The sequence below is a fragment of the Syngnathoides biaculeatus genome, chromosome 22 (genome assembly GCF_019802595.1).
Source record: "Syngnathoides biaculeatus isolate LvHL_M chromosome 22, ASM1980259v1, whole genome shotgun sequence".
NCBI lineage: Eukaryota > Metazoa > Chordata > Actinopteri > Syngnathiformes > Syngnathidae > Syngnathoides > Syngnathoides biaculeatus.
The window spans coordinates 9306421-9324692 of record NC_084661.1 but is presented as its reverse complement, the minus strand read 5'-3'; the positions used below and the strand labels follow the sequence as shown (position 1 = coordinate 9324692).

At 39.0% G+C, this 18272-nt stretch overlaps 1 protein-coding gene across 3 annotated transcripts in view; it reads right to left on the bottom strand.

The window, feature by feature from the left end:
• The window catches only part of baiap2l1a (BAR/IMD domain containing adaptor protein 2 like 1a), a 30450-nt gene that overhangs the window by 11726 nt on the left and 452 nt on the right, over positions 1-18272 (bottom strand). For all 3 annotated transcript variants that reach the window (XM_061810881.1, XM_061810880.1, XM_061810882.1), the window contains 5 exons: positions 14878-14953; positions 13842-13928; positions 4057-4118; positions 2700-2771; positions 1948-2082 (listed from right to left, as the gene is read on the bottom strand). In XM_061810881.1, coding sequence (XP_061666865.1) covers positions 1948-2082; positions 2700-2771; positions 4057-4118; positions 13842-13928; positions 14878-14953 — 432 coding nt within the window. The remainder of the gene's footprint in view (positions 1-1947; positions 2083-2699; positions 2772-4056; positions 4119-13841; positions 13929-14877; positions 14954-18272) is intronic.

Here is an 18272-nt window from a genome sequence, read left to right as displayed (position 1 = left end):
ATGTGGAGACTTGCGGTTTAAACACAGCTGCGGCATATTTATGTACAAAATGGTATTTCCTTTACAAATGTACTCGGTGAGGCTCGTCACCAAGTGCGTTCTGTAGGCCGGGAATTACGGTAATCACGTTTTATAGAATAAGAAAAATAACATTAGTATATGCATTGACAAAGCTAGAAAATACCAGAGCATTAATTAACACATCATATCATACCCCAAATACGCCCCCACACCACTGGCCTCCTGTCGCTGGTGACAAATAGGGGATTGCATAAGAACAGTCTGACTGGACACTTCATAAGTGCTACAGTATTTTTCAGGAATGCCATGACATAGAGTAATTGCTTCTTTATTTTTGCCTCCAACCTCCCTCTCTTATCTTTGGATGGAAAAAGCCCAATATTTCAGCACTGAAAAGTGTCTGAGAGGAGACGGACAATAGACAATAGCTAACCTTTGACGAAGATGGACATTTTATTCTCTGAGTTAGAATGCATTGACAAGTGACAAGACTTCTATATTTAGCACCTAGTTCAGTATTTTTTACGCTTGGATCTCATATTTACACAATAAATATAGGATAGACCTCCGCACCCTTGCCTTGCAGGGAAAAATGACTGTGGCCACACCTTTGTGTCTTTTTGATTACATTGCTTTGACATATGGAGGTATTTTTAAAAAGTTGCAATTATCAGTCTGTTAGGTGTTGAAAGGCACCTCTGCCCCACTGCGAGATTGAGAACGATCCTGCTGGTTAAAGAGTACAGATGGCCCACTCTACTCGACATAAGGCTTATAAAAAAAGCCCTTCTCAACCTTCTCTCCGTCCTTTTATTCTTCGACTGCTCCTCCTTTCTCATATGTCCTCCCCAGGCTGTCATGGCAACAATAAAAGCACCCTCTTCCTCCTTACTCACACCTCTTACTTACACCTCCCTTTGACAGCCAGTCAGATGCTGAATCAGTGCTCTTCACTTCCCATTTCCAACAAATTCTCAATTCCACAGACTTGGCGCGCACAAGCAATCATGCTTCTGTGAGCCCTTAAAGCTAAGCCTCACCTCACTTTTGCTATAAACGAGGAATCAACTTGGGATAAGGGGGATTACAGTTTCAGATCAGGGTGTCAATCTCCACACAGATAGCATGTAATGTTAGTGTTTTCAATTCGGAGCAGTGATAAAAACGACACCAAAACCAGGAAAAAAAAAAAATCTCCTTTTACAGTCTGCAGAACAATTCAAGTTATACTTTTCTCAACAAATAGATCTGCAAATGGCCTACAGCCATTTGTGTCTGCACAACAGAACTGTTAACACCCAGCAAAAGACTTGACTTTTATTAGGGTGTTTGCTAATCTACAAATCTCAAGCAACTCAGACTCATTAACTCCAAATCTTCTCAAGATGGGTTGTACAACTTTAAGATATGTAATCAAACTAGCCCCGGGGAACAGGAAAAAGGACAGATGAGACTAATAAATCAAGGAAACATAGTTATATCAACATCTATGAGAATCATACGAGCCAAACAAGAAAACACACACAATAGTACCGTATACCATTACACCAAAGTAGAGACCCGAAAAATACATTTCAGCAAAAACTGTTCAGATTTTGACCTAATAAGACCTGGATGTGTACCGGTACATTAAAAATTTTGAGGTCAAATTGTGCTCACCTGTAAAGGTTATAGTGCACTTTAGGTTCATCTTAAAATATCACCCCAAAGACATCCTTAAGTGTTTCAGTAGTACAGCTCTGAACTTTGCCATTAAGAGCCATGCATTATTTTCGGAGAAAATTAAATACAATTCCATGAACGTCCTTTCATGTGTAAATAATATGCGGGCAAAAGGATATGAATCAATATGAGTCTAGGAAAGGACACTATCTTTTTCATGAGACCTCGTGAAAGGAAGAAGCATCTCTGCGGTTTCAGTCTCACCTCATTCTCCTTGACCTCATACTTGGACACATTCTTGCCTTGACTTTTCCTCCTCAGCTTCTTGAGGTCAGTCTGCGAACGGTCCAGGGAGTCCTGCTTCTGCTTATGTTCTGACTGGTAGCGTTTGAATGTGGCCTATAACATTGGCAAGTACATTTTTTTAGAATACAACTGATGCTCATGGTACAGTAATGTGATGCATTTTTCAATGCAACAAAAAGAATTTAAATATTTTAAAACCCTGGATCAAATAATTAGCATTTATGATATAAAGATGGGAGATTTGGATTGACTTAGCCAATGCTAACTAGATCTTTGTTTGAAAGAAAAAAAAACCATCAACATGTAATGTGATGTTTTGTTCTTAGTACGAACACTATGTAACATGATAAAAGAGGATAACTATTTTGTGTGCATGAAAGTCCCTCCCCCTGTTCAAATTTGCAATATAACTAATTTGGCCGAAACACGAATTGTGTACAACTGACAATACAACGTACATTTACTTTTGTACTTGAGAATATTTCAGTCTGTATGTTTTTACTTTTACTTTAGAACAGAATTTGAATAAGTGCTTCTACTTTTACACAACTACAGGATATAAAAAGTCCACACACCCCTGCTCAAAAGCCATGTTTCTGTGGTATAAAAACAGACAAATGTTAATCATTTATCTGTACTTCAACCCAAGTACAGTGGGTGAGTACTTCTGCCAGCTTTGAAGAAAGCAAAAATTATATGAAGCAGCTTACATTCATGTACTTCACATCCATTTCTGTCTTCTTTTCCAGCTCAATAAGAACCTCTCGGTGGAATCTCTTGAACTAAAATGGAGATACAAACAAAGACGTTCATTTCAGGTCATTTTTCACGCTCCTTTCTTGAAAGACACAGCATGCCTCTATAACGTCCCTATATTATGACAATGTGGCATTATAATAGACTTAAAAAAGCTTCCTGGTTCACGATTTCCTACGACTTTTGTCTTGTAGACCCATTACAATCGCTGCAGGGTAGTCATGATGTGAAGGAGCATTTTAAGATGCCAAGTTTCTTCCAATCTGAGGAGTGTCAGGTTGCATCGTGTCACGACACTAGGTATTCCTAGTATTTCAGCCTGAGGCAAAGCTGCAAGTAACATTGGACCATTTCTACCATTAACAAATATTCTTCCACCTTTTGCAACATCTTAAAAGACGTCAATAGCAAGACACAAGGTGTTTAAAATTAATACAGTGGTTTCAATCATTGCAGCATGAGGAAATTGCAACCTTTTATCTTTAAGATCTGTTATTATGTTTTCTATCTTCTGATGAGGGACAAAGATGAGGAAAACAACAGTAATAGTTTGCCAAGGTTTTACTTTAATTGTTTTCATTCTTGCTTATAAAATGCATGACTCGTTAAAAAATTGTGTTGAAAAAAAAAAAAGGGTGATAACTTGTCTAGGGCCGTAGTCAAGACATGCTTGAAGACATTTTCAAATTCAGGCAGCTACAATAACATCATCAACAAGCAGTATTGGGATTGGTCGGTATGATTGAACTGTATACCGTAGGCCAAATTTACATCATCTACCATGTATACTGCATATTCTGCATAGAAAATCTAAAATAAATCTCAATTCATCCAAAACACAAACATTAAATACAATAAAGAGTTCACAGCAGTGATTCTCAACTGGTAGATCTGGAGTGGGTCCGAAGCCACATTGGGTGTGTTGTGGGCAGGTGACCCGCTCCCAAAATGTAGAGCATAATAATTAATTTTATTAAAGTTGTTACAGTGGCCTTGGTCTGCAGCCTATATTATATATCCAAAAAAGAAGACAAACTATTGATTATGATATTGTTGTACTTTCCAAAAAAAGAAGCGATCACTGTTATACATTATTGTGCACTTAAGGTTCTCTAATTGACACTCAATATCTATGAGTAGTGATGTTCATAAATTGGAGATTGATCCTTTCAAATGCTATTTTTGTCCAGAATGCATGTTCTTGATAAATCCCAATATCTGTAAATGTGTGTCCTAATTTAGCAATCTTAGTTGTTGAGACATTTGAGAACCAACGGTTTACAAAAAAATCCGGCTTTTCGGGCTGCTTACATTTTGCTCCAGCTCAAAATGGACCTTCCTATGGACATCTGCAATCTCCATCAGAACCATACCTAGAAAAGAACAAATGGCAGTAAATTATCTCAATCCTGTAAAAGAGAACTCATTGTGGTGTGATTTGATGATTTTGCATTGCGCTTATCACGGTTGCATCTATGTTCATAGCCACCTCATGTACACAGCAATGACTTATCTTCATTAAGTATTTGAACAGCTGTCAATCTCAGTCAAAACAATCTGTGTGTATGGTTCTGGCACTGGGGTTAAGGGGTGGAGTGGAGCAGATACAGAACCGTCTCCATTCAGATCCCGGCTGCGCCACAGATAGAGCAGCAAACGGCATCAGACAATGGCAGTGAGTCAACACCGTACATGGCGGTGGACAATTGTAAACAAACAGCAGTGCTCCCTCCCTCACAATGGGGCAAAATCTAGAGTCCAGGTTCACCATAGGGTGGTGATCGAGGGTAAACCACTGCACGGTGTTGAGGATCATATGTGGACAATGCAAGGCATCTAGAAAGTGTGAGGTCTTAAAGGTAGACACTGGTATTTTTCTGAAACAAATTCCTCACTCTGGTGTCAAAGAAAAATACTGTTCACAAACAGCAACATATGCAGAATTTCCTGGAGGCTCAATTAAGTCTGTAACCTACCTACCTTTTAATCTATTACTTTGCATATCAAATTTACCATGGCGATCGATTACCCATTGTCTTAAAAGTAATGCATATACGTGTGTCTCACAGTCGAGGCCTTTCTGCATGTTCTCCCTGTGCTTCAGTAGGTTCTTTCCGGCTTCCTCCCAGATTTCCCCCCCAAAATTTACATTATGTTTTTTGAAGATTCTAGATCATGGGGAGGAAAAGTACTGCTCATACGCATAGCCTACTCCGGTCTTTAATGGGCCCATCAAGCATTTACCTAAGTCAAGTCACTGGTTTGTTGATTTATTTCTAATAAAGAATATTACTTGAAAAACTCTGTCCATTTAACAATTTTAATGTATTTGAAAAAATATTCCATTGATGAATTATGATATGACATACTTATTTTAAACTCATCTTCAAATAAACTGCCTCGTCTGTCTCTTGATCACAAAAGTGTGCTCATCCCTTGAAACTGACCAAAGATGTGAATGTGACTTTTTCTATATGGCCCCTGCAATTGGCTCGTGACCATTCCAGGGTGCACCCCGCCTCTTGCCTTGTGTCAGCAGAAATGAGTAAAATGCTAATGGATGGATAGATGGATGGATAAAGCAAGGAGCCTACGTTAAGCCAAAAACTACACAACAACAACCAGTCAAGGAAATGCGTGAAAATCTTGACTGGGGTTTTCCAAACTGTCAGTAAAAAAGCAGTTTGTCTACAGACCAAATGGATAGGAGAAGCATTTTTTTAAAGACGCATGTTCATGTAGAAACGACTAAGTCTATCCACCACCTAAAAGCGCTTACATTCAAGTACATTTGACCTTACACCACCTCTCCATACACCTGCAACCACCCACCCCCACCTTTCCACTTTGAGCAAACAAACGCGACGACCCTTTGATACAGAGCACAACTTCTACCATCCAAAAGGCAGTGTCCAGCTACAACAACATTGCCCTCTGAAGGTCACCAGAAAGTATGAGTAAATGCTGCCTTTGTGCTTCCCACATGGGAGGGCTGGCGGTCCTCGGTGCACGGCTGTTTGTACAGCTCCTGCAACGCACCGCCGCGGTGCGGCACAGGTCGAGACGGTGGATGAGAAGGAGAGAGTGGTTGGGGTCAAGGAGGCTTGAGTGCACCTGCAGGCTTTAATAGGGTGTGAAAACCTGCTGGAGGAGCCGGGGGTGGGGGGAATGTGACAGCAAGATATTACAACTTCTCGATAAAGGATAGCAATCCGTCACTTCTAGTGTCCATTCAATCTGCTCCTCCGGAAGCATTTCATCACCAAGATTCCCCATGAAAATGAATACTCTGTAGTGCCTGTATTACCCATTATCATTTATGAAAGTTATTCCAAAACACTGTACACATGAGTGTTCCACAAGAGCTCATCAGGTGTGCAGTTGGAAATGATCCCATTTCACTTAGTTGTCCCAAAATGATTCTATATGTACGACAAATTAGGGATGGTCAAGTACCGATACCAGGTATTGGTATTGGGGCGATACTGGGCTTATTTTAAGGTATTGGGTATTCATGAAGGCTGCCAACACCAGCCACCGATATTTTCGGCAAAAACTGCGGCGGTTTCAGACTTTGGCAAATCACCATGTGTCTTACAAAAAGAAAATTATGAACAATGACTGACTTCTGTCATTGTGTTAATTAAATTTTTTTGGGATCCAACGGTCAACAGGTAGTTATTTTTATTTCACGAGTCAGAACACATCACAATTGCAGCAAAACAACACATGAATATGTAAACTGGGTTGAAATTTAGAAACTGGTTTTACGTATGTATCAAATGCCAGTCGGACTGGAATGTTAATTGTCAAGAGGGGTGGAGGGAACAACACCCAAGACATTCTTATCGGGTGATATCACTCTGAAAGTGGAAATAGCTTGCAAGAAATTAACTATTACCTATTTGGTGTCCAATAAGGTAATTGTGCAATATGAGTCAATGTTTGTGCCTTTAATCGTTGAATTTACCCTTGACAATACTTCCTCTTTTCACCAAGTACAGTACACATATCATCTGTTCTATAGACTAGTGTTTAGCCTTCCAATTAGATGCATCACTGAGCTTACACACAGCCGTTGAGTGTGCATGTGTGATCCAAAGTGACTACATCCTAACTGCGTCACCATCCAAAGGTCTTCACTGTCGTACACATGCTAGGACAGTCCTAGCGACTGTTGCCACAAACGTGCTACACCCTCTGTTGTAAGAGTAATAAAAACTGTGAAATCCCGACTGACTCAGTGCACCCCGGAAGGCTTCTGATCTCATCTTTCTGCCAGCTATCACAGCAGCTAAGCAGAGGGAAAACACATTGGTTGCCTAAATGGCAAATGAGATGATTTTATCACATAATTTAGGTTTGTTTGAAGTTATTACTGTCAACCCCCTGATTACAGCATGAGATACACAGCGACAGAATCACCACACAAAAATGTATTTCTTTGAATTAGTTATAATGGGGATTTCACCAACAGACAGACTGATACAGGCGACACACACACAAAAGAATAAAAATATGCAATATGGTAGGGACATAAACAATTAAGCCCACTATAGCGGCCCAGTATGCCTACCAGAGGCTAGATAAATACTGATTAACTACAAATAAGCACCTTCGATGTCGTACCACAACATGCCTGTCACAACAGTGATGTACCAAATGTCTCCATCCATGCATCCATTTTCTGAGTCGCTTACCCTCAGAAGGGTCGCGCTGGAGCCTATCCCGGCTATCTTCGGGCAGGAGGCAGTGTACACACTGAACTGGTTGCCAGCCAATCGCAGGGCAGATTGAAATAAACAACCATTTGCACTCACAATCGCACTTAAAGGCAATTTAGAGTCTCCAATTAATGGATGTTTTTGGGATGTTGGGGAAACCAGAGTGCCTGGAGAAAACCCACGCAGGCACAGGGAGAACATGGAAAATTTACACAGGCAGGGGAGGGATTTGAACCCTGGTCCTCAGAAATGTGAGGCAGACCCTCTAACCAGCCATGCCAACCAACGTGATGCCTGTACCGATGTAGAATTAAAAGAACAGAACAAGCAGCATAAATCCCCCTACTAAGTAGATAATGTCCCTGTGAGTATATTGTACTGTTTGGTTTGGTTGAACATTTTCATGTATAAATGTACAATGTTTAATTATCTGTAATTGCACATGATGATGCTGTGTGGTTCTTAAACTCGCAGCTGCTTGGCAGCTCTTCACCCGTCGCAGTTGGGTCCGGGATTAATACCCCACGATAAACGGGTTCATTGTAACAGTTCATGTCAGCGGTGACTTGTGCCATTTGCTGATGTACATAGAACTGTTCATATTTCATGACTGACAATTCAGGGAGTGTCACAGGCAGGTGTATTGAGCACTCATCTTATTAAAAGCCAGTGAAGGTATTCTTGCTCTTGTGGCCAGTGATTATATTTTGACTTACCAACTGTCCATTAGCTATTTTATTCATGCGGCCAAAAACCGCTATTAAAAAAAAAACAGAATTTTCAGCTGGCCAACTGAACCCTGAATCACATTGTTATTTGATAGGGTACATTAATAATAAAGAAAAGCTATTGTACAATGAATCTCGGTGTTTGCAAAAAGCAGACTTTTAGGAAGAACAGTATTTTGATTTGATTTGACAAGAACTCAGTGGGTACAAAAAGCCATCTTCTCTGACTTTTCCAATTCCGCAGTGCTTCTGCTGATGTTTGAGTGTGAATTGAAAGGCAAACTGCTCATCATGCAACACACAGGCGCGCGCAGCCAATACTGTGTGAGTGTCTAGACAGTCAAACAGACTCATCAAATAGCTCCAAAATGTTTAAGTCATCTTGTTAGAGATGTCTGTGGGGAAAACTCTCAGTGTGTCCCCTCCATTCTCAATCTCTATTCTCCGCGCAACAAATAGCTGCATCTGACATTACCATTCCTCTCGTGCTGATAGCCTATCTCCATATTTCAAAACTGATCCATGACAAAGAGCAGAGAGGAAGGCTGAAAGGGGAGGGCATTGCACTATTCTGTTTCTCCACTTGCATTTTCAGTCCCTAAATACCTGCTGCATTTCAGTCATGAATGGCAACTCCCTAGAGAGTCCTCTCACGACCTCTTGCACAAGAAGCTCTTAATTGTTCACCCACTAAAATATGATTTCAAGCGTAGAGTGAACTGGACCAGAACACGAGGAACACCTGCACGGTCCAACACAATTCGGTTTTGATTAACAGTGAGCAATTTATGGATTTTAACAATAATGTGTTTCTTGTGAAAGGTTTTCGATGGTATAGAATTTCACAGCATTAGTGCTCCAAGTATTCACCCATTCTCAAAATTCCCACACAAACACAACAGACTGAAACTAGCAGCTCGTAATATTAAGACTAATCTCTTTATTCTATCGCAATACTCCTTTGTACTGTACAAGTAGACAAATGGGAACAAAGGGCTCAATTTATTTGGTCGCCTTTTGTTATCGAGAGAGACATCAAATAAGCCTCAATGAGAAACTAAGGGCTTTTTTTCTTTCATTATGACTCTCCAAAACTGCCTAAAAGTCTGAATATGACACAAAGTACAAACATTCCAACACTGCCTCGAGAGTCTCGTGCAGTTTTGTGAATTCTAACAGGATTGACACACAAAACTGAAGTAAAAGCTGACTTTATTCACCCACAAGGGGGTAAATTAATTCATGGAAAGAAACAGGCCTGGTTATCTCCAGTATTTATTTATTCCTAGAAACCAAGATACCACTACAGAGGCGCAAAGCTCTAGTTTTGTCTAAATTAAACTACTGAACTCACTACAACATGCTGTAGTTCTTTGACATCAAAATCCCACCAGATGGTCGCAAGCACTACTCTTGTCTAAAAAAAGTCAACGCAGTTCAAAATAGTTACGTGGTACCATGGTGGCACACGATTTTAATTCACAAATAATAAACCTCGATTATGCGGCGTTCTCTGAAGAGAAAAAAACAACCATTTACACTCGCAGATAAAATTAATTTAGATTATTAACTTAACCTAACATGCATGCCTCTGGAACCAGGCGGAAACCTCGTATTGTAAATTACATGACGATACTTTAATTTCTCAAAAATAACATGCAATTTTTTCAAAAAATATTTTCAAAAAGTCAATAGAGGGCATTATATTTATGTATGGATGAAAACTAAAAAATAAAATCACATTGTATTGTTGTATACAGGAACAGTGGTAAAAAAAAGGCATACATAAAATTTCGATATGATATTGGGTGTCTTATTTTACACATGTGCGACACCAACCTAAACTCTGAACTTTGACCTCCTCGTGGGGTGGGGGCAGTAAGCTTTGCATTTAATGATAGTATGGATGAAAAATAAAAAATAAAAAAAAAAAATCACATTGTATAGTCGTATACATGTATAGTGGACCTGCACCTACCTAAAATTTCAGACCCCCCCATGATTTCCAAGTGGGAGAACTTGCAATATAGCAGGGTCTTCAAATACTTATTTTCTTCACTGTACATCATTATGACTGACCAACAGTATCGATTAGTGAAAAAATATGAAATGGACCAAATTCCAGTCGAAGGCCCAATATGAGATTAAAATCCCAAACCTCGGAACTGTGGGGTAAATGTGTTAACCACAACATCCCACTGCACCAGAGCGGTTCAATAAAGCAGAAATACAGAAATGATCAATTCCACTGCATTTTGAGATTCCTGTAGTTTCTACAATCAGACAGACAGTTGGTGGATTAGGGTGCGTCAAACTAAATGCTAGAAGGATTGGTGTGGAGAAGACATTCTTCTGCGCTTGTGTTTATTCAGCATGTTTGCTGTATGACGCCTGCTGCAGGCTGCAAGAGAATTCACACTCTCTCGTTAAATAGTCCCTGCAGAGAAGAAATAGTGCCAGGCTGCGTGTACATTTTTGCAGCGGATCGCTTTGGGGAGACATTATGATTGAGGAATTTGCTGAACTTAAGTGCAATCATTTATTCCTCACGGGTCCTAAGGTGTACAAACAACACCTGTGATGCCATTACCCTTGTATTATTACCCTTTATTTTCAAGGCTCATACAGTATATTAAAAACACCCACCATGCACCACTTTATGACCCCAGCTATACCCTAAAGAAATTCGATGCAAGGGCTGAAATCAAGTTTCTTCCGTGACAAGCATAATAATCTTCGACACGATCAGAAATAGTCCCAATTTAATCACATGTGTTATTGCGGCTGAAGCAAAAGAACCATTTATAGCTCAAAACAGTTCTGCAACGAAACCGAAAATGTTTTGAAACCAAGGTTGGGGAAACATTTGTACTAAAGTGACATATTAGATTTTGAAGATGGATCAGGTCAGTCAAAGATAAATGTAAAAAGTTAAGATGCCCATGTGAAATATTGAAAATTGTTTATTTTAATACTAAAATATAAGTTCAATTTTATTAATTTTTTGAATGTATTTAATGTTAATTAATCAAATAATTACTGTATGTATTTAAAAAAATTTCAATGTGTAAAACGGTGATCAGACACACACATTTGCACTCGCAAATCTGCACAGTCGAGCACGAAAAATCACACGCGTAAAATTTGTAACGAGTAGAAAAAAAAGATATTTAAAGACGTCATTTATTTTGTGGAGCCTTGACGTTAATTTACGTGGTTATTTCATAAATGTTGTTAACAAAACAAGCCTGCTCCTAAAACAATCACTATTCACCCGGAAACAGGAAATGCAAGTTACCTGTAATGCCAAAAGCATGTTCCGAGCTGCTTCACGTACTGCGAGCGCATTTACGTTGAAAATCATCAACATCATGAGCCATGTCAAAGGAAATTCAGTTATACCAGGGGTGCTCAATGCGTCAATCGCGAGGCAGTTTTGGTTGATCGTGTGACCGCGTGAAAAAAAAAGAGGCTAGACTATCATCCACCGAGTCACTTGATTGAGGTGTGGCCAATACGTGGAGCCCACACACATAACGGTGCGTTCTAGCAAGCCGGCTTCCTATTTACGGAAATCGGAGCGATGCGTGCGTGCACCCCCCCGCCCCGCCAATTGATCGCGAGAGGCTGGCTGCTTGAAAAGTAGATCTTGGGGGGGAAAAAAAAATCTGGGCAACCCTGAGTTACATTGAAAACATTTCTGAGATATAACACAAGTAATGTTTCAGTATCTAACTATAATAAGTATGAGATTGTGATTTACTTTGACTTGATCTAAGTTTTAACATTAGACTAGTCTGTCCATATATCTAAATGTGAACGGTCATTTTCTCCCGTGGTACCCCATCATCTTGAAGTTGAAAACTTTTACCCTCTTCATGCTTTAGGAAGATATAGATCATCTACTGCTAGCTTTCATCAATGGATTGACTATAGATAGCGCCGTAAATTACGCGATATTATAACAATACATGATGACATGATGAAATAAAATGATTTGATTGCATGAATGTTTTGTTTTGAAATTGAATGCCTATTGACCTCTTTAAAAATGTCAGACTCAGTCTGTGCAGTGTCAATAAATTATGATTATGGTATTAGGTAACAACTACATACTCGGGTATAACAACTCAGTAAATTATTGTAAGGTCTTGAGATTCCATCCCTAATCACAGCCGCAACTTTATATCTGCAGGCATGACTGGTGGAGCCCACCCGTAACTTTATATCTGCAGGCATGACTGACCACACCCGTTTTTTTTTTTTTTTTTTTAAATGTGAGTGACTGCGGTAACATAATTTAATTAACCAAACGTTTAATCCGAGAAATGAAGTTTTTAAGAAATGAATATGTAAATGTACCAATTCTAGAGCAAAAATGGCTGAATGGCAACAAAGGTGACAGGACTCTTGCTAATATATTTTGGCCCACGTGCCTGTTTCAAAAATTCATACAAATGACATTCAACAAAGACAATTGTAAGGATTTCCCCTGTACAATTTATTATAAACTGTTACATTGTTTCTTCTTCCTGCATGATACACACCCCATTTTTGGGGGGGGTCAGGCGGGTAGGAATACTCTATGACATTTCATCACTTCATATTCTGCAACTATGCAACTATCTTACAAAGCCATGGAGTGGAATAACAATATAACTGTATTGTTCCTGGCAATGGGTACAAAATCATATCCTCAGACTGAAACGAAATGAAAAGTCATTCACTGGCTGCCACATTGCCTCCAATTAGAGCAGAGAGGCAACTTGATGGATCATAACAATATGCATTATGATCCCCTCGAAAATGAGAGCAGCTCAGAATTCCAGCACTTACATAGTAATTGAAGATGAGTCACATGATTGATGAAACACCGGCTTGCACAAACACGGCGGGAGTCAGACTTTCCCCATTACTATGACAGTTAGAACACTGTTGTGTGGTAACAAACAGGCTGATAAAATACTCCTTTTCTTTCTTACAGAGTGGAATTGTAGTATTTGACAGTACTGTGTCCCTCCAACTTAACTTTATTTAGAGAGCATTGTCACACAAAAAAAGTGCTGGAAAAAAAAAACAATGAAGAAACCAGAAAATGAGTCACCACACCATTATAACATGTAAATAAAACAACACAAAGTGTTCAAAATCAATCACTCAATTTTAGCTTAATATGCTTAATATAATATTTGTTCATTGTATTAAAGCTTAAAGCCAACACAAAAACTGCGTATATCATGATATGATCAGGAACTGTTTTCCTTTTTAAAGTTGTTAATTGGTGGAGTATGCGGGTGGATGAATTTGCATGCATTGGACTTCTCAGGCTAATATCGGGGTCTATATTTAGCGCTCATTAATAATGCCTTAAACGTGTTTGGAAGTGCTAATCTTTTTACTTTCTTCACGGTCTAGTTTCATAGCACAGATGCACTAAGTTGCACATTTTGGGTAATGCTTACTTAACATTCATTACTAGAAAGCTCCCGTTTCCTTGATTTGCGTGTATATTTCATTCAATTAAGATGTGTTGATAAACTTCTATTCTATATCTTGATTATCTTTTGAGAGCACATTTTGCATCCAAAGTGTAAAACATTAACTCGCTCCAGGCTTGTTAAAGTTAAACTTGTATACGACTTACCAAGTTCCCTTGAAACTGGAGACAGGGTAGCGTTCTCTCCTATCTTTGTGATGGCATCAAAGTAAGCCTTCCCGGCAAGGGTCATGCCTGCATTAGAGGATTACACAGAATTTATACATCTTGATATGCTGAAAACAGAATTAGTTACTATCTGAAATACCTAATGAGTCATATGTTAGCCTTTAGATAAACTCACACAAAGCAAATTAGCAAAGCAAGTTAAGTTGTTTTTCTTGGAAGATTTGTGTACCATAAAAGTTGTCAATAAAACAATCATGTACCTTTAATACTAAACAGTCAAGTACCTATACTAAGTTCAGCTAAAATTAAACTATTTATTTTTGAATGACATTGATAAAATGTTTATGGAATGTGGGAGGACGCCACCATACCCAGATAGAGCCAAACCAAGCAGTGGGACAATATGCAAATTTCACATAGGAAGCCCAATGTGACTCAAACCCACAACCTCTGGACTGCGAGGCAGACATGCTAACCACTTGTCTTCTGTTGACAATGTCCTGTCAAAGTTGTCAACAAAACAATCAGGTTCTTGTAGTTAAGTTAGCTCAAATTAAATTATTGACAGGCTCCAGAACGGCAGATGTCCTCAGCACTTAGAACCCAGGTGTCAAACTCAAGGCCGGGGGGCCAGATCCGGCCCACCACGTGATTTTATGTGGCCCGCGAAGGCAAATCGTGTGTATCAACTTCTAGGATTTTTGTTCAAGTCTGTACCAAAATTTCCAATAATCATATCATAAATGATAACGATGAGATATTGCTAGCAGTTTTGTCTCACCAAACATCGACAATAGTTGAAAAACCGATTACCCTTGATTTCTGATTCCAAAAGTAGTCAAGAAATTTCATGTGCAAATATGATGAGGCGGTTAAAGATTTTGATGGTTTCACAGTCATACCGGCCCTCTGAGGGAAACCTGAACTACAATGTGGCCTGTGACAAAAATGAGTTTTATACCCTTGACAGATAACATAACAATAACATAAGTGAAATACAAGAGAAAGTTCTTACCTGTGACTGACTTCTCATAACTCTTTCCCAGATTGACCAGGTTCCTCAGACTCGGGTTGAACTGGTCCATGACATTCTGAGAAAAAGTTAACAAGATTGTTGGCAAAGTAACACACGTATACAAAGAACTCTAACACACTTCAAATGTCCATCCATACATTTTGTACATAGTTAGAGACACAGGATGAGTTGAAGCCGAAATATTGATGGACAAAAACGCTTTGAGCGGGACCAAAACACATATGACATCTGTTGTTTATAACACTGTGTACTGTATGTACTCTAAAAGTCAACAAAACAATGAGGTACCTGAAGTAACTTCAGCTGAAATGAAATTGTGGACTTTCTTTTGAATGACATTGACAAACATTTTCAAAACTGAAGTCTATCGTAGCTGACTTCGGTCGAGAGGTCAACAGAAATTTGGCACGCTCCATTTAAGATGTAATTACTTGTATTGATATACAGTGATACCTCGTTTCTCGAACACAATCCGTTCAAGAAAATGGTTTAAGAAGTGATTTGTTCGAAAACCGAATCAATGTTTCCCATTACAATGAATGGAAAAAATAATAATGCATTCCAAGGCTAAAAAATTTGGCTTTTTAAAGCATTTTTTTTAGCTTTTCCTGATAATAAACTGCATAGTAGAAATACATGTATAGTTTAAAAAACTTTATATAATAAAATAATTTAAGAAATATATTTTTATTTTTACTTAAAATGTATGCTTTAGGAGTAGAGTATGCTAGGCTGGAAGTACATTTCCGTATCTGTAGTGACTGGGCCCCCAGCCTTGTAAACTTTTTTTATTAACAAATGGGCAGAATAATTTTAAACAAGCAACTTGGCTTCTTTGGAGCCATAATTGGGGGTTAATACGGTAGTTCTCGATCAGAAGAAAAACAACAGTCACTACCGGGACACGTCTGTGTCAGAGGCTGCGTTATACAGAATAAGAAAACTGTGCTGCTTGCGCCACGCGCGATGCTAGTTCAGGGTTTTTTTGGGGGGCGTTCAAATTGACAACAACAAAATGCGTCGCGGGTAGGTCAACCGCTTGCACCGCCCGCAATGTTATTTCTATTTTTTTTCGGGGGGCGTTTGAATTGACAATAACAAAGCATGTCATGGGTGGGTCAACTGCTTGTGCTGCGAGCATTATGTTATTTCCAGGTTTTTTTCGGTTGGTGTTCGAATTGACAATTACAAAGCCCATCGTGGGTGGGTCAGCTGTTTGTGCTGCGCGCATTATGTTATTTCCGTTTTTTTTCGGCGGGTTTTGTCGGGGGCATTCGAGTACCGATTTTCGTTCGAAAACAGAACCAAAAAAAAAAAAATCTCGAAATTTTCATTTGAAAACCGATTTGTTCGAAAACGGGGACGTTGGAGAACCGAGACTTTACTGTACTTGTATAGACTTTGTGTTGTTACATATTTGGCCATTAAATTGGATTCTGATTCTGATTAAGTTGTATACATCGTTTGTGATGGAGGAGGTGGCACCCACATGCAGATAGCAATAAAACCTTCAATCTTTAACTTGACCTCGCTTGTGTATTCCTTACACTCCCTTGGAAAGAGCGAAGTCCCGCACAAAAGTGTCTGCTAGTCGCGAAAAGAAACCGCCACCCCCCACCCTCTCAATTGAAATGCCTGAGCAGTCAAAGGCCGTTCACCTCCCCATCTAGTCTCCCGGCACACCCCCGGAGGAACAATGAGGAGGCAGGCACGACTTTACAATAAGAAAAGTGCAGGATAGAATTGAGAGAGGAATAAAAGCGGAACAGGTTCCCTGTTTTGTTTTTTTTACCTTCTCTCTCTGTCTCTCTCTCTTCTCCGACCCCCCACCCCGCACCTTTCACTTCATCTGAAACTGTGGCACGTATGGACTCTCACTCCCATCACACACACGCAGAAAGAATCGTGCGGTTAAACCATAACCCAAATTGTTATTTTCACCCTCAAATTCCGTGCTGTCATTCGTCAAGGAGGATGTCAGGAAACATGACACTCATCGCTAATCACGCCACTGATTAGATCAGTGGTGTCCAAATTTAGGCACGTGGGCCATGTGCGCTCCCACAAAAGTTTTTTTTACATTATTTCTAGTCGAAACTCATCTGGATTGAGACTCGTCATTGAAAAAGGTAACCTGTTTTTAGACCATTTTCACATTTCAAGCTAAGTTTCATTTGAAAAATTTGTCATTGTAATAAGTTTAAAAAAAAACCATACTCCACGAATCATTTATTTCTACTCATTTCCAGTAAAAAAATAGCGTGAAACAAGTGAATAATCTAAAAACAAATTACTTTTAAGTTGATGAGTCTTTTTCCCCCCACACTTTTATATACAAGCAGAGGAAAAGAGAGAAAGAAAAGAGAAAAAAGGGAGAAAAAAAATACAATTAATTTACATTCATTTACAGTGGGATAATAATACTAATTATATATAATAATAATTAGAAATGACAAAACAGGAGACTTTCTCTCATCTCCAATTGAGGCTTTTTTGAAGAGTAATCAGATTAGTTTTGACTAGATCTACATATTTTTGATCAGATTTTGACTTTTTGCCATGTGAAAAGTGTTGGTATAAAATAAAATAATAATCACCCATATCTACAACTTACTACTCACAATAAAAATGAAAAAAAAAACATGCAAATACATTATTTACAATTAATATAGGAAGAAAAGAAAGAAATTTTTCTTCATGGCAACCCAGTGAAAACAGAATTATTTTTTGGGGGGGGGGCATAGGCTCACTCACCACTTCACAATTTACCAATAAAAATATATAAAATAAAATACAATTCCTTGATGGATGAATTTGAGCTTGAGTTGAAGAAAGTTACAGTTAAGTGGTCCTTGCATCCTTCGATTTTTCTGGATGTGGCCCCAGCAGAAAAATGGTTCGGTCACCCTTGGATTGTATTACCATAGACGACAAAGGAATAAATAAAAAAACAATCACCCACTGACGGACCACGGATCGCATTTGTGATCAATCCCCAGTTGCAACAAAAAGGGACTGGCACGTTGTTCTGATCACATGCGGCACACTTTCAAACAAACTCGTGCACCAGCAGGGAATAATAACAGGGTGTGACATTCTAGAATGGGCTTGCTTGTTGACAGCTAAATATTCCAGCGCTTTAGTCGAACGTGTTTTAAACAATGTGAACACAATGGCGAGTCGTATAAATAGCCGATAAGGGAGAAATGACAGCCCCAAAAAGTGCAGGTTAGTTGTTGTTGTTTGCTTTGATGAGGTTTGGAAGCTACAGCACTCCCCCTCAATATATTTTTAAAATAGATAAATAAATAAACGTACCATAAAGCGGACAATTCCTCATCTTAAATCACCCCCCTCAAAAGAAAAGAAAAAAA